At 45.6% G+C, this 26,085-nt stretch overlaps 1 protein-coding gene across 1 annotated transcript in view; it reads left to right on the plus strand.

Moving 5' to 3' along the window:
- The window catches only part of ADGRB1 (adhesion G protein-coupled receptor B1), a gene marked incomplete in the record, with an annotated part of 698,266 nt that extends 674,660 nt beyond the window's left edge, over positions 1–23,606 (plus strand). The window contains 4 exon segments of the mRNA XM_073629372.1: positions 5,127–5,773; positions 12,681–12,716; positions 15,277–15,375; positions 21,663–23,606. Coding sequence (XP_073485473.1) covers positions 5,127–5,773; positions 12,681–12,716; positions 15,277–15,375; positions 21,663–21,860 — 980 coding nt within the window.
- Positions 23,607–26,085: the final 2,479 nt, after the last annotated feature.

Below are 26,085 nucleotides of genomic sequence, written 5' to 3' on the forward strand. Positions count from 1 at the left end.
ATATATATATATATATATATATATAATTATACAGTATCTGACAAAAGTAAGTACGCCCCTCAGTCACATCTCTGTAAATCTTTTCTTCTATCTTTTCATGTGACAACACTGAAGAAATGACACTTGTCTACAATGTAAAGTAGTGAGTGTACAGCTTGTATAACAGTGTAAATTTGCTGTCCCCTCAAAATAACTCAACACACAGCCATTAATGTCTAAACCGCTGGCAACAAAAGTCAGTACACCCCTAAGTGAAAATCTCCAAATTGGGCCCAATTAGCCATTTTCCCTCCCCCCGGTGTCATGTGACTCGTTAGTGTTACAAGGTCTCAGGTGTGAATGGGGAGCAGGTGTGTTAAATTTGGTGTTATCGCTCTCACTCTCTCATACTGGTCACTGGAAGTACAACATGGCACATCATGGCAAAGAACTCTCTGGGGATCTGAAAAAAAGAATTGTTGCTCTACATAAAGATGGCCTAGGCTATAAGAAGATTGCCAAGACCCTGAAACTGATCTGCAGCACGGTGGCCAAGACCATACAGCGGTATAACAGGACAGGTTCCACTCAGAACAGGCCTCGCCATGGTCCACCAAAGAAGTTGAGGTCACGTGCTCAGCGTCATATCCAGAGGTTGTCTTTGGGAAATAGATGTATGAGTGCTGCCAGCATTGCTGCAGAGGTTGTAGGGGTGGGGGGTCAGCCTGTCAGTGCTCAGACCATACGCCGCACACTGCATCAAATTGGTGTGTATGGCTGTCATCCCAGAAGGAAGCCTCTTCTAAAGATGATGCACAAGAAAGCCCAGAAACAGTTTGCTGATGACAAGCAGACTAAGGACATGGATTACTGGAACCATGTCCTGTGGTCTGATGAGACCAAGATAAACGTATTTGGTTCAGATGGTGACAAGCGTGTGTGGGGGCAACCAGATGAGGAGGACAAAGACAAGTGTGTCTTGTCTACAGTCAAGCATGGTGGTGGGAGTGTCATGGTCTGGGGCTGCATGAGTGCTGCCGGCACTGGGGATCTACAGATCATTGAGGGAACCATGAATGCCAACATGTACTGTGACATACTGAAGCAGAGCATGATCCTCCCTTCAGAGACTGGGCCGCAGGGCAGTATTCCAACATGATAACCACCCCAAACACACCACCAATATGACCACTGCCTTGCTAAAGAAGCTGAGGGTAAAGGTGATGGACTGGCCAAGCATGTCTCCAGACCTAAACCCTATTGATCATCTGTGGGGCATCCTCAAACGGAAGTTGGAGAGCGCAAGGTCTCTAACATCCACCAGCTCTGTGATGTCATCATGGAGGAGGGGAAGAGGACTCCAGTGACAACCTGTGAAGCTCTGGTGACCTCCATGCCCAAGAGGGTTAAGGCAGTGCTGGAAAATAATGGCGGCCACACAAAATTTTGACACTTTGGGCCCAATTTGGAGATTTTCACTTAGGGGTGTACTGACTTTTGTTTCCAGCGGTTTAGACATTAATGGCTGTGTGTGAGTTATTTTGAGGGGACAGCAAATTTACACTGTTATACAAGCTGTACACTCACTACTTTACATTGTAGACAAGTGTCATTTCTTCAGTGTTGTCACATGAAAAGATAGAGTGGTGTTGGGCAGCACAGTGGTGTAGTGGGTAGCACTCTCGCCTAGCAGTAAGAAGGGTCACTGGTTCGAATCCCAACCATGACACTACCTGCTTGGAGTTTGCATGTTCTCCCTGTGTCTGCGTGGGTTTCCTCCGGGTACTCCGGTTTCCTCCCACACTCCAAAGACATGCCGGTAGGTTAATTGGATCCTGTCTAAATTGTCCCTAGTATGTATGAATGTGAGTTAGGGACCTTAGATTGTAAGCTCCTTGAGGGTAGGGACTGATGTGAATGTACAATGTATATGTAAAGCACTGCGTAAATTGACGGCGCTATATAAGTACCTGAAATAAATAAATAAATAAGAAAAGATTTACACAAATGTGAGGGGTGTACTTTCTTTTGTGAGATACTGTGTATATTCATTATTATACAGTATCTAAAATAATACTTCCTAACCTAGAGTGGCAACGCTCACTCACTGTATCTATGGAGGAACAGCATTGTTAGCCTATTACAGGAATTGTATTAACCAGCCATTTTTTTGCGATACGCCGCTGCATTACTGTAACTGACAATTGCGCGGTCGTGCGACTCTGTACCCAAATACAATTTTTGTCCTTTTTTTCCCACAAATAAAGCTTTCTTTTAGTGGTGTCTGATCACCTCTGTGGTTTTTATTTTTTGCACTATCAACAAAAAAATAGTTTTTTGTTCCATGTACCATCAGTGTTCAGAACACCTCCAGGCTGCCATATTGCATAGAATTTTACAGAAAATTTCAGTGGCTGCATATTGAAAAGGAAAGATCATTTTTGATAACATTAAACGGTATCGCCTGTGCAGTACATTTTTCTTTTTTTTTTGCTATAATTTTTTTCATGAAAGCGGAGTTACCCTTTAAAAGATAATTTTTTCCTTCGATAACGGACCTTCATAGTGAAATAAACCGGTAAATGAGATAAAGCAGGTAACCGTTTTGTTGATGGATTAATTACTGTATGAGGAAAGCTGAGAGAATCTTTATTTGATCTTCCGGAGGACGGAGTAAGAGTAATAATTTGCAAGGAAGCGAAGTCTGCGGGGAAAAATGCGTCTTAATGGAGGCCGGAATGATGGAATTTATAATTGGAAATATGCTTTTCTCTTCTCGGCTTTGTGATGATGAGATCTCATCTGTTTCATTTCTAGTATAAAAAGGAAGAAAAAAAAATCCAGATTCAAATTAAAGTTAGACTTCAGATAAAAAGTTAAATAGTCAAAGTTGGTCTATGAGAGCCGTTTTATCTGCCAAAGTTTCTGTCCATCCAGTCCTGGAGTATTACAGCACGGGTGTGGACTGGAGACCTGATTTTTCATTCCTGCAGTTGAGCAATTACAGCCTGGTCACCTCCCCGCCCCCCCCGGCCAGTCAGAGGTGTCCAATAGTAACCATAGGAATGACACCACCCAGCCAGGGGTCACTATTGGGCACCTCATACTGGCCAGCCAGAGATGTCTGATGGTGACCATAGAAACAACCCCGGCCAGGCAGGGGTCACCATCAGACACACCTGACTGGCCAGCTAGAGGTGTCTAATGGTAAGCATATAAATGACATCAGCCACCCAGGGGTCACTATTGGACACCCCTGACTGGCCAGCCAGAGATATACGATGGAGGGCCATAGAAATGACACCAGCGAGCCAAGGGTCACTATTGGACACCCCTGACTGGCCAGTTAGAGGTGTCCGATGGTATGCATAGAAATTACACCAGCCAGCCAGAAGACACTATTGGACACCTCTGACTGGCCAGCCAGAGGTGTCCAATGGTTACCATAGAAATGATACCAGCTATCCAGGGGTCACCATTACACACCCCTGGCTGGCCAGCCAGAAGTGTCCAATGGTGACCATAGAAATAACACCGGCCTGGCAGTGTTAAGCATTGGACACCCCTGACGGGCCAGCCAGGGGGTCCGATGGTGACTTTAGAAATGACGCCAGTCACCCGGGGGTCACCATTGGACACCTCTTACTCGCCAGCCAGAGGTGTCCGATAGTAACCACAGAAATGACAGCCTCCAGGCAGGGTTCACCATTGGACACACTTGACTGGCCAGCCAGGGTCATCCAATTGTAACCATATAAATGACACCAACCAGCCAGGGGGGTCACCATTGGACACCCCTGACTGGCCAGACAAGGTCGTCCTATCGTAACCATAGAAATGACACCAGCCAGCCAGGGGTCTCCATTGGACACCCCTGACTGGCCAGCCAGAGATGTCTGATGGTGACCATAGAAATAACACTGGCCAAGCAGGGGTCACCATCAGGCACACATGACTGGCCAGTCAGAGGTGTCTGATGGTAAGCATATAAATGACACCAGCCAGCCAGGGGTGTCCAATGGTGAGCATAGATATGACACAGGCCATCCAGGGGTCACCATTAAACATCCAGAGGTGTCCGATGGTAACCATAGAAATGACACCGCCCCCCCCCACACACACATTTTCTGATCTATCCATTAACATTTCTGTGGTCACCATTGGGCACCCCTACCTGGCCAGGCTTGAGAAGGAAATATAAAGGGAGGTTTAAAAACCTTGTCTGAACACTCTGTCTTCCAAGATCAGCTGGTGTGGAATTGCCCTGGCTAAACAAGGCTACACATCTACTGCCCTTCTGTGGTCTATGACCAGGTTATTCCCACATTTCTTGTATAGGTGTTACAGGCACAGGAAGCAAAGACACAGAAAGCAACAAAAACTTGACAGACAATATGGCACATGCCCACATGCCCACTGTATAGAAAACTAAAAATAAAAAATGTTTAAGCTTTAGCAGGGGTCTCAAACTGGCGGCCCTCCAGCTGTTGCGAAACTACAAGTCCCATCATGCCTCTGCCTGTGGGAGTCATGCTTGTAACTTTCAGCCTTGCAATGCCTCATGGGACTTGAGGCCACCAGTTTGAGACCCCTGCTTCAAAGAACCTTGGTTTAAGAACATGGGCATATTGCTCAGCATTGAGCAAGTTCTTGACTGTGCAGAAACAGTCAATGGACACCAGCTATGTCATTTTGCCAAGCAACATGGCCACCTTGAGGCCAAGCCGAAGAAGGACAGCAAATACAGCATGAGCATGGGGATTTAAAGAATCTTGGATGGGGAACATGGTCATGTTGCTCAGCACTGAGCAAGTTTTTGACTGTCCAGGGGCAGTTAATGGACACCAGCTACTCCATTTTACCCAGCAACATGGCCAAATTGAGGGCCAAGCCAAAGGAGGACAGCAAATACAGTATAAACATTGGGCTTCAAAGAATTTTGGATATGAAACATGGTCATTAAGCATTAAGCTTTCCCTACGTTACAATTTTTGGAAAGAAAACACTTTCATGTCTGCCCAATCTTTGCATTTCCATTTTCTCTTCTGTACGTATACAGTCTTACTTGTTATATATGTATGCATGATGTAAATATTTGTGTGCAAAACACTGATTTTTTTTTTAATTTTGTTCTCTTTCTTCTCCAGCCCTTAGCAAAGACATCTCAACATGTAGGACATCTACCATTACGGGGACTTTAAAACGCCCATCACTGCAAGATGAAGAAAAGATGAAGAACCACCAAAAGGGATCGAACTTCAACAGTCTTCCAGCCAACGTCTCCAAAATGCATCTTCAAGGGTCCCCGCATTATCTTGGAAGCATTAATCTCAACGAATATAATAACCACACGCTCACCCTAAAAAAAGACAAAAACCAGCCCCCGAAGCCCATGTACATGTGCGAAGGGGACATCTTTAAAAAGTTAGACTCAGAGCTCACCAGAGCGCAGGAGCAGTCAATGGACACCAGCTACGTCATTTTACCCAGCAACACGGCCACCTTGAGGGCCAAGCCAAAGGAGGACAGCAAATACAGCATGAACATTGACCAGATGCCGCAGACCCGACTCATTCATCTCAACATGGGCGATCCCACCTACATGGTGAAGAGTCCACCAAGGGAACGTATGGGCATGAAATGTCCCGAGCAGGGTTCTCCAATGCAGAAGCATCAGCTGCACCCCAGCGATTCTCAGATACCAATGGGGCTGTGTGAAAAGGCAGAATTAGGGACAACGGGTATTGTCCCAAAAAACGAGAACATCTCAACGCTATCGATGAGCTCTTTAGAGGTGAGAACAATTTACTGGGGATGATCAAAGTGCCCTCAGTGACATGATTGAAGATTACAATTGCAATAATATACTGTCACCTGAATTTCGTTTATTTCACTTTTATCATTTATTTTTATTATTACAAACTAACAGGGGGCATTTAAAGTTTATTGCACCCTTGAAAGTTACCTTAAAGTCATAGTCCACCTTGGTAAATGCATCAACATTGATATAATAAAAAACCTTGGGTGGAGGCCTCGTGGAACCCAGCTTACCTTAGAGCGGTCGGGAAACTCCTTCCTTTTTCAGCTCCCCAGGCCCCTCTTATGTGTAAGTCACCCTGTGTCTGTGTCCATTGTATGCCTCCTAGGGTGCAGTCCCATTGTATACCTCCTAGGGTGAAGTCCCATTGTATACCTCCTAGGGTGAAGTCCCATTGTATGCCTCCTAGGGTGAAGTCCCATTGTATGACTCCTAGGGTGAAGTCCCGTTGTATGCCTCCTAGGGTGCAGTCCCATTGTATACCTCCTAGGGTGCAGTCCCATTGTATGCCTCCTAGGGTGCAGTCCCATTGTATACCTCCTAGGGTGAAGTCCCATTGTATACCTCCTAGGGTGAAGTCCCATTGTATACCTCCTAGGGTGAAGTCCCATTGTATGTTTCCTAAGGTGCAGTCCCATTGTATGCCTCCTAGAGTGCAGTCCCATTGTATGCCTCCTAGGGTGCAGTCCCATTGTATACCTCCTAGGTTGCAGTCCCATTGTATGCCTCCTAGGTTGCAGTCCCATTGTATACCTCCTAGGGTGAAGTCCCATTGTATACCTCCTAGGGTGCAGTCCCATTTTATACCTTCTAGGGTGCAGTCCCATTGTATACCTCCTAGGGTGCAGTCCCACTGTATACCTCCTAGGGTGAAGTCCCATTGTATACCTCCTAGGGTGCAGTCCCATTTTATACCTTCTAGGGTGCAGTCCCATTGTATACCTCCTAGGGTGCAGTCCCATTGTATACCTCCTAGGGTGCAGTCCCATTGTATACCTCCTAGGGTGAAGTCCCATTGTATACCTCCTAGGGTGCAGTCCCATTGTATACCTCCTAGGGTGCAGTCCCATTGTATGCCTCCTAGGGGGCAGTCCCATTGTATGCCTCCTAGGGTTAAGTCCCATTGTATTCCTCTTAGGGTGAGGTCCCATTGTATACCTCCTAGGGTGAAGTCCCATTGTATACCTCCTAGGGTGCAGTCCCATTGTATACCTCCTAGGGTGTAGTCCCATTGTATACCTCCTAGGGTGCAGTCCCATTGTATACCTCCTAGGGTGAAGTCTCATTGTATACCGCCTAGGGTGACTTCCCATTGTATGCCTCCTAGGGTGCAGTCCCATTGTATACCTCCTAGGGTGAAGTCCCATTGTATACCTCCTAGGGTGAAGTCCCATTGTATACCTCCTAGGGTGCAGTCCCATTGTATACCTCCTAGGGTGCAGTCCCATTGTATGCCTTCTAGGGGGCAGTCCCATTGTATACCTCCTAGGGTGAAGTCACATTGCATACCTCCTAGGGGGCAGTCCCATTGTATACCTCCTAGGGTGCAGTCCCATTGTATGCCTCCTAGGGTTAAGTCCCATTGTATTCCTCTTAGGGTGAGGTCCCATTGTATGCCTCCTAGGGTGCAGTCCCATTGTATACCTCCTAGGATGCAGTCCCATTGTATACCTCCTAGGGTGAAGTCCCACTGTATTCTCCCTTAGGGTGCAGTCCCATTGTATACCTCCTAGGGTGAAGTCCCACTGTATACCTCCTAGGGGGCAGTCCCATTGTATACCTCCTAGGGTGCAGTCCCATTGTATACCTCCTAGGGTGCAGTCCCATTGTATGCCTCCTAGGGTTAAGTCCCATTGTATTCCTCTTAGGGTGAGGTCCCATTGTATACCTCCTAGGGTGAAGACTCATTGTATGCCTCCTAGGGTGAAGTCCCATTGTATACCTCCTAGGGTGCAGTCCCATTGCATACCTCCTAGGGTGCAGTCCCATTGTATGCCTCCTAGGGGGCAGTCCCATTGTATACCTCCTTGGGTGAAGTCCCATTGCATACCTCCTAGGGTGCAGTCCCATTGTATACCTCCTAGGGTGCAGTCCCATTGTATGCCTCCTAGGGTGCAGTCCCATTGTATGCCTCCTAGGTTGCAGTCCCATTGTATACCTCCTAGGGTGAAGTCCCATTGTATACCACCTGGGGTGCAGTCCCATTGTATGCCTCCTAGGGTAAAGTCCCATTGTATTCCTCTTAGGGTGAAGTCCCACTGTATACTTCCTAGGGTGCAGTCCCATTGTATACCTCCTATGGTGCAGTCCCATTGTATACCTCCTTGGGTGAAGTCCCATTGTATACCTCCTAGGGTGAAGTCCCATTGTATGCCTCCTAGGGTGAAGTCCCATTGTATACCTCCTAGGGTGAAGTCCCATTGTATACCTCCTAGGGTGAAGTCCCATTATATACCTCCTAGGGTGAAGTCCCATTGTATACCTCCTAGGGTGCAGTCCATTGTATACCTCCTAGGGTGAAGTCCCATTGTATACCTCCTAGGGTGAAGTCCCATTGTATACCTCCTAGGGTGAAGTCCCATTGTATAACTCCTAGGGTGAAGTCCCACTGTATGCCTCCTAGGGGGCAGTCCCACTGTATACCTCCTTGGGTGAAGTCCCATTGTATACCTCCTAGGGTGAAGTCCCATTGTATACCTCCTAGGGGGCAGTCCCATTGTATACCTCCTAGGGTGAAGTCCCATTGTATACCTCCTAGGGGGCAGTCCCATTGTATACCTCCTAGGGTGCAGTCCCATTGTATACCTCCTAGGGTACAGTCCTATTGTATACCTCCTAGGGTGCAGTCCCATTGTATATCTCCTAGGGTGAAGTCCCATTGTATATCTCCTAGGGGGCAGTCCCATTGTATACCTCCTAGGGTGAAGTCCCATTGTATACCTCCTAGGGGGCAGTCCCATTGTATACCTCCTAGGGTGAAGTCCCATGGTATTCCTCCTAGGGTGCAGTCCCATTGTATACCTCCTAGGGGGAAGTCCCATTGTATACCTCCTAGGGTGAAGTCCCATGGTATTCCTCCTAGGGTGCAGTCCCATTGTGTGCCTCCTAGGGTGACGTCCCATTGTATACCTCCTAGGGTGCAGTCTCATTGTATGTCTCCTAGGGTGCAGTCCCATTGTATGCCTCCTAGGGTGAGGTCCCATTGTATACCTCCTAGGGTGGCGTCCCATTGTATACCTCCTAGGGTGCAGTCTCATTGTATACCTCCTAGGGTGAGGTCCCATTGTATACCTCCTAGGGTGACGTCCCATTGTATACCTCCTAGGGTGCAGTCCCATTGTATACCTCCTAGGGTGCAGTCTCATTGTATGTCTCCTAGGGTGAAGTCCCATTGTATACCTCCTAGGGTGCAGTCCCATTGTATACCTCCTAGGGTGCAGTCCCATTGTATACCTCCTAGGGTGCAGTCCCATTGTATACCTCATAGGGTGCAGTCCCATTGTATACCTCCTAGGGTGCAGTCCCATTGTATACCTCATAGGGTGCATTCCCATTGTATACCCCATAGTGTGCAGTCCCATTGTATACCTCATAGGGTGCAGTCTCATTGTATACCTCATAGGGTGCAGTCTCATTGTATACCTCATAGGGTGCAGTCTCATTGTATACCTCATAGGGTGCAGTCCCATTGTATACCTCCTACGGGGCAGTCCCATTATAGGCCTCCTAGGGTGCAGTCCCATTGTATGCCTCCTAGGGTGCAGTCCCATTGTATACCTCCTAGGGTGCAGTCCCATTGTATACCTCCTAGGGGGCAGTCCCATTGTATACCTCCTAGGGGGCAGTCCCATTATAGGCCTCCTAGGGTGCAGTCCCATTGTATACCTCCTAGGGTGAAGTCCCATTGTATACCTCCTAGGGTGCAGTCCCATTGTATACCTCCTAGGGGGCAGTCCCATTGTATACCTCCTAGGGTGCAGTCCCATTGTATACCTCCTAGGGTGCAGTCCCATTGTATTCCTCCTAGGGTGAAGTCCCATTGTATACCTCCTCGGATGAAGTCCCATTGTATACCTCCTAGGGGGCAGTCCCATTGTATACCTCCTAGGGTGCAGTCCCATTGTATACCTCCTAGGGTGCAGTCCCATTGTATTCCTCCTAGGGTGAAGTCCCATTGTATACCTCCTCGGATGAAGTCCCATTGTATACCTCCTAGGGGGCAGTCCCATTGTATACCTCCTAGGGTGCAGTCCCATTGTATACCTCCTAGGGGGCAGTCCCATTATAGGCCTCCTAGGGTGCAGTCCCATTGTATACCTCCTAGGGTGCAGTCCCATTGTATACCTCCTAGGGTGCAGTCCCATTGTATACCTCCTAGGGTGAAGTCCCATTGTATACCTCCTCGGATGAAGTCCCATTGTATACCTCCTAGGGGGCAGTCCCATTATAGGCCTCCTAGGGTGAAGTCCCATTGTATACCTCCTCGGATGAAGTCCCATTGTATACCTCCTAGGGTGCAGTCCCATTGTATGCCTCCTAGGGGGCAGTCCCATTATAGGCCTCCTAGGGTGAAGTCCCATTGTATACCTCCTAGGGGGCAGTCCCATTATAGGCCTCCTAGGGTGAAGTCCCATTGTATACCTCCTAGGGTGCAGTCCCATTGTATACCTCCTAGGGTGAAGTCCCATTGTATACCTCCTAGGGGGCAGTCCCATTGTATACCTCCTAGGGTGAAGTCCCATTGTATACCTCCTAGGGTGCAGTCCCATTGTATACCTCATAGGGTGCAGTCCTAGTGTTAATTGTGATAATTAAGACCTCCATCTGCTCATCTCTTGAACAGGTGTCTGATATTGTGACCTCTGTACCTTATGGAACCATTGTGGGATCTTATGTTTTATGCTTATAATAATGTTTATGGTCAATTGTTGATAGGAGAGATCTACTGTTGAGGGGAGGGGTCTATTGTTGTTTGCTGCTGGAAAGTTGATTGATTTTGGCTGCTGGGTAATCTAGTGTTGCTGGTGGGGGGTATATTGTTGCTGGGGTGGATCTGTCGATGGTGAGGGGTACTTTGTTGTGGGGCGATCTATTGTTGCGGGGAAGGAGGTCTGTTGCTTGTGGTGGGGGATCTATTGTTGCAGAAGGTCAAATGTTGATGGTAGAGATCTACTGTTGAGGGAGGGGTCTATTGTTGCTTGCTGCTGGAAAGTCTATTGATGCTGGCTGCTGGGAAATATATTGTTGCTGGTGGGGGTCTATTATTGCTGGAGTGGATATGTTCTGTTGATGGTGGTGGGGGGGGGGGTACTTTGCTGTGGGGTGATCTATTGTTTCTGGAGAGATCTGTTGCTTGTGGTGGGGGATCTATTGTTCCTGGAGGTCATCTACTGCTGAGGGCGGGGTCTATTGTTGCTGGAGAGTCTATAGATGCTGGCTACTGGAAGATCTATTGTTGCTGGTGGGGGTTGTGGAGGGGTCTATTGTTGCTGGGAGGGATCTATTGTTGCCGGGGGGGGGTCTATTGCTGGATGTGGTCTATTGTTGCTGGGGGGATCTATTGTTGCTGGGGGGTCTATTGCTGGGGGGGGTCTATTGTTGCTGGGGGGATCTATTGTTGCTGGGGGGTCTATTGCTGGGGGGGTCTATTTTTGCTGGCTGCAGGGATATATATTTTACTGCCTTTCATTAGAAAATTCCATACAAATTAATTAGCACCAAGAAATAATATTTAGTTCTGTATTTTCTAAAAGGGGCGGTACTTGGGGGGTGGGTAGTTGGTGGAGACAAGGGGGCAGAGCCGCAGATAGCAGTTAAAACCTAACAGGGGTTCTAATCCTTCCCTATTTTAGCCGAAACTAAGAAAATACAAATCTTTGGCTGGACATAAATTTGCAGCGGCACTGTATTCACATATATGATTCAAGAAATAAATTCATATAAATAAATATTCCATTATAACAGAATAAACCGTTCAAAAGTCATCTAGTCCTATAGGGATACATGGAACAAAAACTATGTATGCCTTTTTTTAAAAAAAATATATATATGTATTTTTTTTTTGGCCATTTTAGGTCACTTGAAAATTAAAAATAAATAAATAAAAAATTACTTTGCGAGTGACCTAATATGGTTAAAAAATAAATAAATAAATAAATGTAAAACAAATTCTGGTATAACAGATTTATTGTCCAAATAATATCAAAATATACCAAAATCAAGAACAAACAAAATACTAAAAAGTGGGAAATAAAAATACAAAAACCTAATAAACATCAGGAGGTAAGCAAAAAAAAAAAAAATAGGCAACTACCATACCAGTGATAGTGCCTCAAATCTTTATTTTAGCACACATTTGTAATTATGAATATTTGATCTGGTTCTATTGTTTCCAGTGGGGGTCTATTGTTGCAATCTATTGTTGCTGGCTGCAGGGGTCTTTTTTTTTGTTTTGGTTTTTTGGCCATGTTAGGTCACTCGAAAATAAAAAAAAAAATTACTTTGCGGGTGACCTAATATGGTAAAATAAAAAATAATTACAATTTTAAAAAAGTTTTAAAAAATTTCAAGCAAATTCAGTTATACCAGCTTTATTATCCAAATAATATCAAAATATACAAAAATCAAGAAAAGAACAGCTAAAAAAAAAAAAAAAAAAAACTGAAATAAGAAAAAAATACAAAAAAAAAAAAAGGGAAATAGAAATACAAAAACCTAATAAACATCAGGAGGTAAGTAAAGAAAAAAAAAACACTACCATACCCGTGATAATGCCTCAAATCTTTATTTTAGCAGACATTTGTAATTATGATTATTTGATCTGGTGACCTCAGGTCCTCATTGGGGGAGATCTCATGTGTTTTCCTTTTGTTTGCATTTACAGAGAAGAAAGTCGCGGTATGCAGAACTAGATTTTGAGGTAAGTTGTAATTTTTTAAACATTTTGTAAGATTTAAAAAAAAAAAAAAAAAATGAACGTATTTTTTATACTTTTTGGTTTTTAATCAATAAACTATTTCCCAAAATTGTGAAGCGTTACACTTAGGCCCCATTCACACTTGGCGATTGGTAATCACGGGCGAAATCGGCGCGATTCTGCCCATGATTCCAAAATGACGTGGGAATGGCTGCAAAACATGCAACGCGCCACTTGTTCTAAATTAGACACCCAAACGCGCTGCGATTTTGCCGAGATTGTCGCAGAATCCCGCTGCAACAGCGGCAAAATGCGCCTTTTAAAATCGCATGAAATCCTGTCACCGAAAAAGGAGCCGGAGCTTTTTTTTTGGGTGAGAAACGCACACAGGGCGACCCACTGAAGTGAATTGGCTGCTCCAAGCGTGACACGCGGAATTGTGTGAAAATCGGCCACACAAAATCCTAAGCGGGAACGCAAGTCCCCTCTATGCAAAGTGTGAATAGGGCCTTACAGCTATTTTTTTTTTTTTTAAAGCAGCCGCAGAATTATAAGAGAAGCCTGTCCCCTGCCAGCATGCGGCAGAGAAGGTATTTTCTCACTGTGTGGAAGCAGTGGTCTCTCTGCAGAGGTTTTGCCATGCCCCTTGCTGAGTCAGAGCTAGAGCGCTCCAATCGCCAAACCTCATGCTGATTGGAGAGTTCTAGCTCTGACAGGGGGGGGGGTGTCGGAGCTCTGCAGAGAGATTACTGCTTCCACAAAGAGGACAAGCAATAATTTACTGCCCCTCCCCCTTTTTATTAGCAATCAGGTGATCTGGCAATACCTGCTTGTGATGCTGGAGAGTGGTTCCCAGCCACACCCACCACTTCCATACAAAAAGCTTGACATAAAGTAAATGTCTCAAAGCTTGTCACAGCCACCAACCAGACAGGAGTCTACCTTGGAGGGTTGGATGTGGTTGGCTAAACAGGTAGAAGAGGGCTGCCGATAAGGGGGTAGCACCAGTTCTCCTGTACGAGGGGCCCCATCAGTTTAACGGAGGGCCACTTTACGGTACAGGCACTTCCCTCCCTACAGCCCAGCTGGCATCTCCTCCTCTCCCTCCCACCAGCTGTCAGCTGCTGCAGGGGGAGCCACAGGGGATCGGTTTCAAGGATTGGGTGGCCTCTGGCCTCTCTCCTGTCCAGTATCCCCTTCCCTAGCAGCTACAATCCCCCTGTATTCCCCTTCACCTGCAGCACTGTTGGGCGTCTCCTCCTCTCCCCCCCCCCCCCCACTGGCTGTAAGCTGCTGCAGGGGGAGCCACGAGGGATCAGTTTCAGGGATTGAGTGGCCTCTGCCCCCTCTCCCTTCCAGGATCCCCTTCCTCCACAGCTCCAATCCCGCTATGTTCCCCTTCCTCTGCAGCATTTCTGGCTTCTCCTCCTCTCTGTCCCACCTTCTGTAAGCTGCTGCAGGGGGAGCCACAGGGGATCGGTTTCAGGGATTTGGTGGCCCCTGCCCCCTCTCCTGTCCAGGATCCCCTTCCCCTACAGCTCCAATCCCCCTGTGTTCCCTTCCCCTGCAGCACTGTTGGGACTCTCCTCCTCTCCCTCCTACCGGCTGTCAGCTACTGTGTGTACAAAGGGGATCAGTTTCAGGATGGAGAGCAGGGGGTGGAAAACCGGTACCGGCCCTTTTCTTTCCTGAATGAACACAGCGAGTGAGTGGTACTGATCGCTCCTGTGTTCATTCATAACTGAAGCATAGGAAACTTTGTGAATGAACAGGGAGTCTCTGTGCAGAGCGGTTCCTGTTCATTCACCTGCAGGGCAGCTGAGGTTGCAGAGGCAGGGATTGGGAATCTGTGTCCTCAATCTCTTTCTCTGTCTAAAAAATGAAAGATCGGGGGTCTATGTACCCCTGATATTTCACTAAAGCCCCCCCCCACACACACACACACACACACACACAGCTGTAATCTAAAAAAAATAACAAAACTGTAAAAAAAACAATACATTGTTAGAAAAAAGGACATAATTAGGGGTTCATTCACACAGGTACTCTGGCTGCACGAATGAGTGGATTGTTCCTGCAGCTGGAGGCGTGTTTGGGGCCCCACACCCACCCAGGCTGAGGGAAGGGGGCCCTGTCAGGAAGGCTGTACAGGGGCCCCAAGATTTATGATGGCAGCCCTATTTATAGCCAGGGCCGGGACATGGGGTGGGCAGAAGGGGTGGCTTCCCTGGGCGCAGAGTGTATTATAGGGATGGGGGTGCCGCAAATTCCTTCTACGATAAGGCTGACAAGAGTAGTGACAGCGGCATCACTACTTCTGTCAGCCAATCGCTGGAAGTGGCAATGAGAGGAGGAGAGAGCCGGGAGGAGGTGCTGGCTGTGCTCTCTCTCCTCTTCCTCTACTCGCACATAATGAAGGGGGCAGCAATTGGCCATCTTTGAACCCTGGGCACTGGATGATTTTGTCCCGGGACTGTTTATAGCATAACTGTTGTGTGTCGCCTTTGTTTTTATAGAGTAGAAAATAAAAAATAAAAACCCCAAAAATCCTTCTTTTCTACAGAAAATTATGCACACCAGGAAACGTCACCAGGACATGTTCCAGGACTTAAATCGGAAACTGCAGCATGCGGAGAAGGAGTCTCCAACAGCGGAGAGCAAGGTGGGCAACCATGAGAAGAGCCCCTTCCTTACACCCCCCCAACCTGTATATATAAACCTTCCCTGACATGTTGTAGAGTCAGAATTAGCCCCTCTGTCCTTGCAGCACCGGGGTCCTTGGTACAAATCCTGGATAGGACACTATCTGCATTGGGTTAGCTTGAATAGGTTTCCCCCACATGCCAAAGACGTGTTGTTTGGATTATTTGCTCCACTCCGAACTGACCCCACTACATGTGACAAGGACCTTCGATTGTGACCCCAGTACGTGTGATAAGGACCTTCGATTGTGACCCCACTACATGTGACAAGGACCTTCGATTGTGACCCCAGTACATGTGATAAGGACCTTCAATTGTGACCCCAGTACATGTGACAAGGACCTTCAACTGTGACCCCAGTACGTGTGACAAGGACCTTCGATTGTGACCCCAGTAAATGGACAAGGACCTTCAACTATAACCCCAGTACATGTGACAAGGACCTTCGATTATGACCCCAGTACGTGTGGCAAGGACCTTTGATTGTGACCCCAGTACATGTGACAAGGACCTTCAACTGTGACCCCAGTACATGTGATAAGGACCTTCGATTGTGACCCCAGTACATGTGACAAGGACCTTCAACTGTGACCCCAGTACATGTGACAAGGACCTTCCATTATGACCCCAGTACGTGTGACAAGGACCTTCGATTGTGACCCCGGTATATGTGACAAGGACCTTCGATTGTGACCCCACTACATGTGCCAAGGACCTTCGATTGTGACCCCAGTACATGTGACAAGGACCTTCGATTGTGACCCCAGTACATGTGACAAGGACCTTCGATTGTGACCCCAGTACATGTGACAAGGACCTTCAACTGTGACCCCAGTACGTGTGACAAGGACCTTCGATTATGACCCCAGTACATGTGGCAAGGACCTTCGATTGTGACCCCAGTACGTGTAACAAGGACCTTCAATTGTGACCCCAGTACATGTGACAAGGACCTTTGATTGTGACCCCAGTACGTGTGACAAGGACCTTCGATTGTGACCCCTGTACATGTGACAAGGACCTTTGATTGTGACCCCAGTACATGTGACAAGGAACTTTCGATTGTGACCCCAGTACATCTGATAAGGACCTTCGATTGTGACCCCAGTACATGTGATAAGGACCTTCGATTGTGACCCCAGTACATGTGACAAGGACCTTAGATTGTGACCCCGGTATGTGTGATAAGGACCTTCGATTGTGACCCCGGTACATGTGACAAGGACCTTTGATTGTGACCCCGGTACATGTGACAAGGACCTTCGATTGTGACCCAAGTACGTGTGATAAGGACCTTCGATTGTGACCCCAGTACGTGTGACAAGGACCTTCGATTGTGACCCCAGTACATGTGATAAGGACCTTCGATTGTGACCCCAGTACATGTGATAAGGACCTTCGATTGTGACCCCAGTACATGTGACAAGGACCTTCGATTGTGACCCCAGTACATGTGACAAGGAGCTTCGATTGTGACCCCAGTACATGTGATAAGGACCTTTGATTGTGACCCCAGTACATGTGATAAGGACCTTCGATTGTGTCCCCAGTATATGTGACAAGGACCTTCGATTGTGACCCCAGTACATGTGATAAGGACCTTCGATTGTGACCCCAGTACATGTGACAAGGACCTTTGATTGTGACCCCAGTACATGTGACAAGGACCTTCGATTGTGACCCCAGTACATGTGACAAGGACCTTTGATTGTGACCCCAGTACATGTGACAAGGACCTTTGATTGTGACCCCAGTACATGTGACAAGGACCTTCGATTGTGACCCCAGTACATGTGAGAAGGACCTTCGATTGTGACCCCAGTACATGTGACAAGGACCTTCGATTATGACCCCAGTACGTGTGACAAGGACCTTCGATTGTGACCCCAGTACGTGTGATAAGGACCTTCGATTGTGACCCCAGTACTTGTGACAAGGACCTTCGATTGTGACCCCAGTACATGTGACAAGGACCTTCGATTGTGACCCCAGTACGTGTGATAAGGACCTTCGATTGTAACCCCAGTACATGTGACAAGGACCTTCGATTGTGACCCCAGTACATGTGACAAGGACCTTCGATTGTGACCCCAGTACATGTGACAAGGACCTTCGATTGTGACTCCAGTACATGTGACAAGGACCTTAGATTCTGACCCCAGTACATGTGACAAGGACCTTCGATTGTGACCCCAGTACTAGTGACAAGGACCTTCGATTGTGACCCCACTACATGTGACAAGGACCTTCGATTGTGACCCCAGTACATGTGATAAGGACCTTCAATTGTGACCCCAGTACATGTGACAAGGACCTTCAACTGTGACCCCAGTACGTGTGACAAGGACCTTCGATTGTGACCCCAGTACATGTGACAAAGACCTTCCATTGTGACCCCGCTATGTGCGATAAGGACTTTCGATTGTGACCCCAGTACGTGTGACAAGGACCTTCGATTGTGACCCCACTACATGTGACAAGGACCTTTGATTGTGACCTCAGTACGTGTGACAAGGACTTTCGATTGTGACCCCGGTACGTGTGACAAGGACCTTCGATTGTGACCCTGGTATGTGTGATAAGGACTTTCGATTGTGACCCCAGTACATGTGACAAGGACCTTCGATTGTGACCCCAGTACATGTGACAAGGACCTTTGATTGTGACCTCAGTACGTGTGACAAGGACTTTCGATTGTGACCCCGGTACGTGTGACAAGGACCTTCGATTGTGACCCCAGTACGTGTGACAAGGACCTTCGATTGTGACCCCAGTACGTGTGACAAGGACCTTCGATTATGACCCCAGTACGTGTGACAAGGACCTTCGATTGTGACCCCAGTACATGTGATAAGGACCTTCGATTGTGACTAGGGCATTTTTCTCAGAGAATAGGTGCAGGTACTCCCCCCTTCACTCCCTGTCCCCCACCTCTGAGTACCGTCCCTTGGTTCCACCCCCTGCCAACCCCCCAGTAGCGCCCCTTGGTTCCACCCCCTACCCACCTCCCAGTACCACCCCTTGGTTCCACCCCCTACCCACCTCCAGTACCGCCCCTTTTCGAGAATACAGAACCAAGTATAATTTTTGGTACTAAGTCGTTTATATGGAATTTGCTAATGAAAGGCAGTAAAATAGGTCCCCCCCGGCAACTACAGACCCCAGAGAAAAAATATATCCCTCCCACCAACAATAGACCCCCTTAGCAACAATATGATCCCCCAGCAACAACAGACTCCCTAGCAACATTAGACCCCCCAGCAACAATAGACCCCCACCCAACAACAATAAACCCCCAGCAACAATGGGCCCCCGGGTGGTGGTGATGGTTTCCTCCTCTTTTACCTTCTGCTAACCACCTTTTGATGTGAAGTGTGTTGAACACCATCGTTAGATTGACTTTCTATGGACTCATTTAACTTCTGAGCGCTGCACCACTTACTTATATAAACAAACCCCCAGCAACAATAGATCCTTCCCAGCAACAATAGATCCCCCCAGCAACAATAGACCCCCCAACAACAAAAGACCCCCTAGCAACAATAGATTTCCCCACGCCAATCGATCTCCCAGTAGAAAGCATCAATAGACTCTCCAGCAGCCAGCAACATAAATCATCCTTCAACGGTAGATACCTCCAATCACCAATTGACCCCCAGAAACAATAGATCCCACCCACCAGTAGAACTCCCTAGCAACAATAGATCTCTCCAGTGACAATAGATCCCCCACAGCTAGCTGATAGACCACCCCTTGGCATTATATACATTTAGTGCTGGAGGTGCTGAAACTGCATTCCCCCAAATTCCCACTGAAAAAAGCTCTAGTAAAATTTTACTTATTTAGCCTAAAACCTAAAAAAAAAAGAGAGGGGGAGGGGGGCAGACATGATGGATCACTTGGTCCTTTTCTGCCGTAATTTCTCTATATTTCTAGATGCTCTGGATGGTGGAAAGATATAGTGGGAACATCTAGCACTACTCTGTATACTGAGATCCTAAGACCCCTTCCATTGTTTTCCGAAGAATTAAAATGTTCATCTTTGACGATGAACATCCAAATCTTTTGGAGATGACAATATGCATGCTTTTGGAAAATCCTTTGGTTTAGTGATCAAGTTTTTTCCCCCAAGTATGAGCGAGATAACAGAAAAACCTACTTTCAACAATCAAACTCCCTATCTGTTTATTTCTACCATATGGCCAAAGGTTTGTGGACACCTGACCATGACTATTATATGAATTTGTTGGACATCCCATGCCAAGATCATGTGCATTAATATGGAGTTAGCCCCATTTTGCTTCCAAAACCATAGCTATATGAAGTTGCCCTTCGCACATTTGCAGTTATAGCATCCTCCAATCTTCTGGGAAGACTTTCTACATTTTTAGAGGATGTCTAAGGGGAATTTGTGCCCATTTGTGAGGTCAGGTACTGGTGTTGGATGAGAAGATCTGGCTCACTATTGGCATTCCAATTCATCCCAAAAGTGATAAGTAGGGTTGAGGTCAGGACTCTGTGCAGGACACCTGAGTTCCTCCACACCAAACTGGTCAAACCATGGCTTTATGGAGCAGCACATCACATTCCAGAAACCATGGCCATTATTATGATGTCCCTCCATGGCCATTAATGTAGAGTTAATCTATTTTGTGGCTATAAAATCCTCCACTCTTCTGGGAAGACTTTCCACCAGATTTTGGAGGGTGTCTGTGGTAATTTGCACCCATTTGTGAGGTCAGGTCCTGATGCTGGATGAGAAGACCTGGCTCACATTTGGCATTCCAATTCATCCCAAAGGTGCTCATTAGGGTTGAGGTCAAGGCACTCAAGTTCCTCGACACTAAACTGGTCAAACCATGACTTTATGGAGAGTGATATCTCATTCCCAGAAACAAGACCATTATTATAATGTTCCCCCATGGCCATTAATATAGAGTTACCCTCCTTTGTGGCTATAACATCTTCCACTCTTCCAGAGAGGCTTTCCACAAGATTTTTGTGGTGTTTGTGAGAATTTGTGCCCATTTTATGAGGTCAGGTACTGATGTTGGATGAGAAGATGTGACTCGCCATTAGCATTCCAGTTCATCCAAAAGGTGTTCAATAGGGCTCTGTGCAGGACACTCAAGTTCCTCCACAAGAAACTGGTCACACCATGTCTTTTATGGAGCTGGCTTTGTTCACGGGGGGGGGGGGACAATCATGCTGGAAAAGAAAAGGGTCTTCAAACTGTTACCACAAGGTTAGAAAAGCACACTTGTCTCCAAAATTTCCATAACATTTTGGAGGGTGTCTGTAGGACTTTGTGCCCATTTGTGAGGTCAGATACTGATGTTGGATGAGAATATCTGGCTCACAATTGGCGTTCCAATTCATCCCAAAGGTTTTCAGAAGGGTTGAGGTAAGGACACTCACGTTCCTCCACATCAAACTGGTCAGACCATGTCTTTATGGAGCTGGACATCTCATTCCAAAAACCATGGCCATTATTATGGAGTTCCCCAATGGACATTAATATTGAGTTATCCTCCTCCATGGCTGTAATATCCTCCACTCTTCTGGCGAGGCTTTCCACAAGATTTTTGTGGTGTTTGTGAGAATTTCTGTGCATTTTATGGTGTTCAGTAGGGTTGAGGTCAGGACTCTCTGAAGCACACTCGAGTTCCAACACACCAAAACTGGTCAAACCATGTCTTTATAGAGCTGGCTCACAATTCCAAATTCCAATTCATCCTGAAGGTGTTCAGTAGGGTTGAGGTCAGGGCTCTGTGCATGACACTCAAGTTCATTCACACCAAACTGGTCACACCATGTCTTTATGGAGCTGGCTCACAATTCCAATCCATCCTAAAGGTGTTTAGTAGGATTGACCCCAGGGCTCTGTGCAGGACACTTGTGTTTCCCCATGCCAAACTGGTCACACCATGTCTTTATGGAGTTGGCTTTGTACACAGGGGTCATGTTAGAACAGTAAAGGGCCTTCCCTAAAGGTTGGAGGAGCACAGTTGTCTACAATGTCTTTGTATGCTGTAGCATTGACAGAAACCTTCACTGGAAAAATCCGAAGTCAATAAATTGTCCATTATTTTTGACCATATAAGTATGTGGTGTCCTCAAATGTATGGCCATATCATCTATCTATTTATCTATCTATCTATCTATCTATCTATCTATCTATCTATCTATCTATCTATCTATCTATCTATCCATCTCTAATTTGAAAATTTCTTTCGTCCTTCTACAGATAGAGAAACAGCAGACACCCAGCAAGAGGTCTTGGGAAGGCATGAGGAAGATTCAGTCTCCACCATCTTGGGTTAAAAAGGACATGGAGCCAGTGTCACCTTCTCCCTTAGAACTAAAGACTGTGGAGTGGGAAAAAACTGGGGCAACGATACCTCTGGTGGGGCAAGACATAATTGATCTTCAGACTGAGGTCTGAAGCTTAAGATAAAGACTTCTTTTTATTTTTAAAGAATATGGTTCCATATAAAACGGAGAGATGTTTGGTTTCTTTTGAAACCTTGTTAAAGTACTTTTTTGCATTATTCTCAGAAGGGATATTCCGTTTAGGCTCTTAGAGGTAGACACAACGTGCTCTCTCTCCCGGGTGTGGCAAAACAAAACAAAAAAAAGATGACGTATTGGCTGAGCGGCCAGATGATGAGGCGAAGTGGACGGAGATCAACTTCAAAGGAGTCGTTGGCCTTCAAGCGGAGGTGACACTGAGGAATCCACGATGGTTGGCTGGCAATTATTTCAAAATAACAAAAATCTTCTTCGACAAAGAAAAAAAGACGCTCAATAGCTTCCGATAGCAATTAACAAGTATATAGTACTTTGGTGTATTATATAAAAAGATCTCGGGGCCAGCTATTATAGAATCAGACCTAAATCTTCAGTGATGTAATACCTTGCTTGATTATCTCCATAAAGTATGTTTAGGTTTCAACCACAAAAGAAAAAAACCCCGCTAGAGCTGGCCCTGAAAACTGGGTCCCGGTTATCCTTGACTAGTCTGAGTAGATAGAACCAAATAAAAAAAAGAAAAAAAAAAGAAATAATAATAATTCAACCCAGCAGAGTGAGGCTTTAAACCTAGATCAAGTGAAGATTAAATGTTGAATGGAAGTCTTTGACTGTTATAAAGAGAACCGCATAAGAATTCCTTTTGATTGACCAATCTTCACCCTCTGCTAGGTCAAGCAGATGAATTTTTTTTGTTACGATAAGATTGTTCTAAGCAAAAACGTTAATATATATAGTTTTGTAACAATGGCTTGTGGGACTTGACGGACTGCATTAAAAAAAAAAAAAAAAAAAAAAATAAGCTATGGAGACCCAATAAAGTGTTCCCAAACTTTAGAGCACTTGTTTCTTTGCTCTTCTCCTTTTCGAGAAACTTTCCATTTGACCAAGAACTCCGAAGGACGAGGTTGCCTGGTAGCGGTTGGTTAGGAGTCTACAGCAACTTGACCGCTTCTTCAATAAATGCCCAAGAGGGGCACGAAACGCAAGAGGTGGAATCCAAGTATCCCAACAACATCTGTTGCGTCAATGGAAAATTAAAAAAGATGCATAATTTAAACTTAAAGCAAGTTGCTTGATATGCAAGCATTTTTTTTATTTTGGCTCCAGTGTTATTTTTATTTTTGGAAAAAAAAATTAATGACATTTATCTTGTCATGACCTGTATATTAAATAAATCTATTAATGTTTAAATGATTTAAAAAAAAATCCAAAATAGTAAATTAAGGAGAAAAAAAAAAAGATTACTTAAAACTGTGATGTAATTGTCAGATTTTAGATTATATATATGAAGAGAAAGCACAAGGCATCAAGTGCCGTGTTGTATTATATTGTAATTATTATAATTACACATAATGAATTTTACCATATAAATATCTTTTTACTGTGTTTTAATTTTTTTAACACTCAAATTGTCCCGATCATCAAATCCCCCCCAAAAAAACATTAGCAATGTTATGTAATAACTATGTGTTTGTTTAATAACTGTTATTTTTTTTATTTTTGTTTTTTGTTTTTTTTTTCCTTTGCCCAATTACCCCCCGTTTACTTTTAAATTTTTTTGTTTTGTTTTTTTCCGATCTGTGTTTGTCAGTTTTTTTGTACAGTTTTCTGAGCACAAATGAACGTGTTTTATTTCTAATAAAAAGCATATAAAGAACATTGTGCTTTTTCCTGCTCTATAAATTAAATATGGGTAAAAAACAAAAACAAAAAAACATGCTTTTTCCTGCTCAATAAATTAAATATGGGTAAAAAAAACAAATAAACAAACAAACAAAAAAAACCCTGCCTTTTCCTGCTCTATTAATTAAATATGTTTACAAAAAAAACAAAAACAAAACAAAACAAACAAAAATAACCATGTTTTTTTCCTGCTCTATAAATTAAATATAAACCCCCCCAAAAAAACAAACCATGTATTTTACGCTAATCCACATTTGTTCACTATAAAGTGTGTAAAGCCTTTTTTTCTTTTTGTTTTGGATAGAGTAGACTTGGGATATGCAATTAGCGGACCTCCAGCTGTTGCAGAACTACAAGTCCCATGAGGCATAGCAAGACTTTGAAAGACACAAGCATAACACCCAGAGGCAGAGGCATGATGGGACTTGCAACAGCTGGAGGTCCGCTAATTGCAAATCCTTGGTCAGTAGAGCATAGGTGTTCAACCTGTGGTCCTCCAGCTGTTGCAGAACTACAAGTCCCATGAGGCATTGTAAAGCTGACAGTTAAAAGCATGACTCCCAAAGGCAGAGGCATGATGGGGCTTGTAGTTTCTCAACAGCCTGAGGGCCCCAGGTTGAGCACCCATGGAGTAGAGACTGGTTAAGACCCCCCATTATTTTTTTTCTTTTTCATGTTTTACTTCCTGACTCAAAGATATTTCCTCTTGTGACCCTACCAGATGTCCCCATTGGAAGATGAAAACGTGTCAGTGGACCTAACCCTTGACCACTCTACCCAAAACCAAAAAAAGGTTGGCTGTACATACACTTTAACCACTTTAACCACTTACTGTCCAGTTGTTGTACATAAACGGCAGGACAGTGCGGGCAAGCTGGTGGGAGGCCATTTTAAAATGGTGCCACGTACCAGGTGCGAGGCCGAGGTGCTGAGAGGGCTCCCCTTGCAGCTAAGTGCAGCGCACCCCTGAAGGTTGTACAGGAAATGCAGTGCCCAAAGAAGAACAGTTTGCCGGTTACTGTGGTCTGATGAGCTGATCACCGGAAGGTAGCTGGAACAAGCAGGATGCACTGTAGGGAAGGTGTGATTGGGTGGCACCAGGCGAACTTGGCAGTAGAGCAGACCAGAAACAGAACCAGGAGCCAGGCCAGGGGTCATAAATGGTAGATCAGTCAGTAGCCGGTTCAGATGGCAGAACTAGAACAAGATAGAGTCATATATGGTTAGATAGTAGTAGCAGAGTCACTGAGCCAAGCCCGGTTCAAACACAGTGGAGCAGACAGGAGCAGAGTCGGAAGTACAAGCCAGAGGTCAAACCAGGAGATCAGGATAAGCAGGTCAAGGCAAGTTGGTTCGGTAAGGGGAGGTCCAAGGGTCAGGATACACAGGAAACACAAGGGAGCTGATGATAATACATCAATCTAGGGCTCACAGCAGCAGGTTTTAATAGGCCAGTCACGCCATGAGTGTGCCATGCCGGTTCGCCCTGCATGTGCCATTGGGCATGGAAGTTTGCCAGATGCGCCCATGATGGATATTGGTAACATTGCCAGTTCTTCTATGGCCATTTCCCCGACAGTGCCCCCCCAAGGGGATGCTCAAATGAGCCCATTTTTCAGGGTGTCTGTTGCGGAATCTTTGCAAGAGGCTAGGGGCATGTACATTGCTTGCAGGTTCCCATGAGTTTTCCTCTGCAGAATACCCTTTCCACTTAATAGGGAATTGAATTTGCCTACCTCTCCTCTGACAGTCCGGGATGGCTTCCACTTCAAATTCTGTAGACGTTTCCCACTGAGACTGGAGGCGGTGGCAATTCTTCTCTCCCAGGGAATAGGCTGGGTATAGCTGATTTAAGGCAGGGGGACATGGAACACGGGATGAATCTTATAAAAATTCGGCAGTGCAAGTTTCGAATGCCACCGGTTAACTTCCCTCTTTTTTTTCAAATGGACCGATACATTTTGGCCCTAGTTTCTGGGAAGGGCACGAAAGCTTGACATTTGTTGAAGAGAGGCACACTTTATCCCCAACTTTAAAGATAGGATTTTCTCTTCTTCTCTTGTCATATTGTCTTTTATAGTCCTCTTGATCCTTTTGCATGGACTCCCGGAGTGTTTGGTAATTTGCTTGGGTGAAGCTTATTCTGTCTTGGACTGCCGGAACTGAAGCTTCAGGAATGATGTTGGGCAGAAATGAGGGGTGGAATCCATAATTAGCCCAGAAGGGGCGACTGGTTGGTAGCAGTATGCACAAAGTTGTTGTATGCAAACTCCACACACTGGAGTAAGGGAATCCAGTCATCTTGAGAGAAAGAACAAACATTTTAGATATTGTTCTAAGGTTTGATTAGTTCTTGCAGTTTGACTGTTACTTTGTGGGTGATAGGCTGAGGATAAGCATACTTCAATTGGCAGAATCTTGCAGAGACTTCTCCAAAATCTGGAGGTAAATTG

This window comes from Aquarana catesbeiana, linkage group LG05, assembly GCF_042186555.1.
Source record: "Aquarana catesbeiana isolate 2022-GZ linkage group LG05, ASM4218655v1, whole genome shotgun sequence".
Classification (NCBI taxonomy): Eukaryota; Metazoa; Chordata; class Amphibia; order Anura; family Ranidae; genus Aquarana; species Aquarana catesbeiana.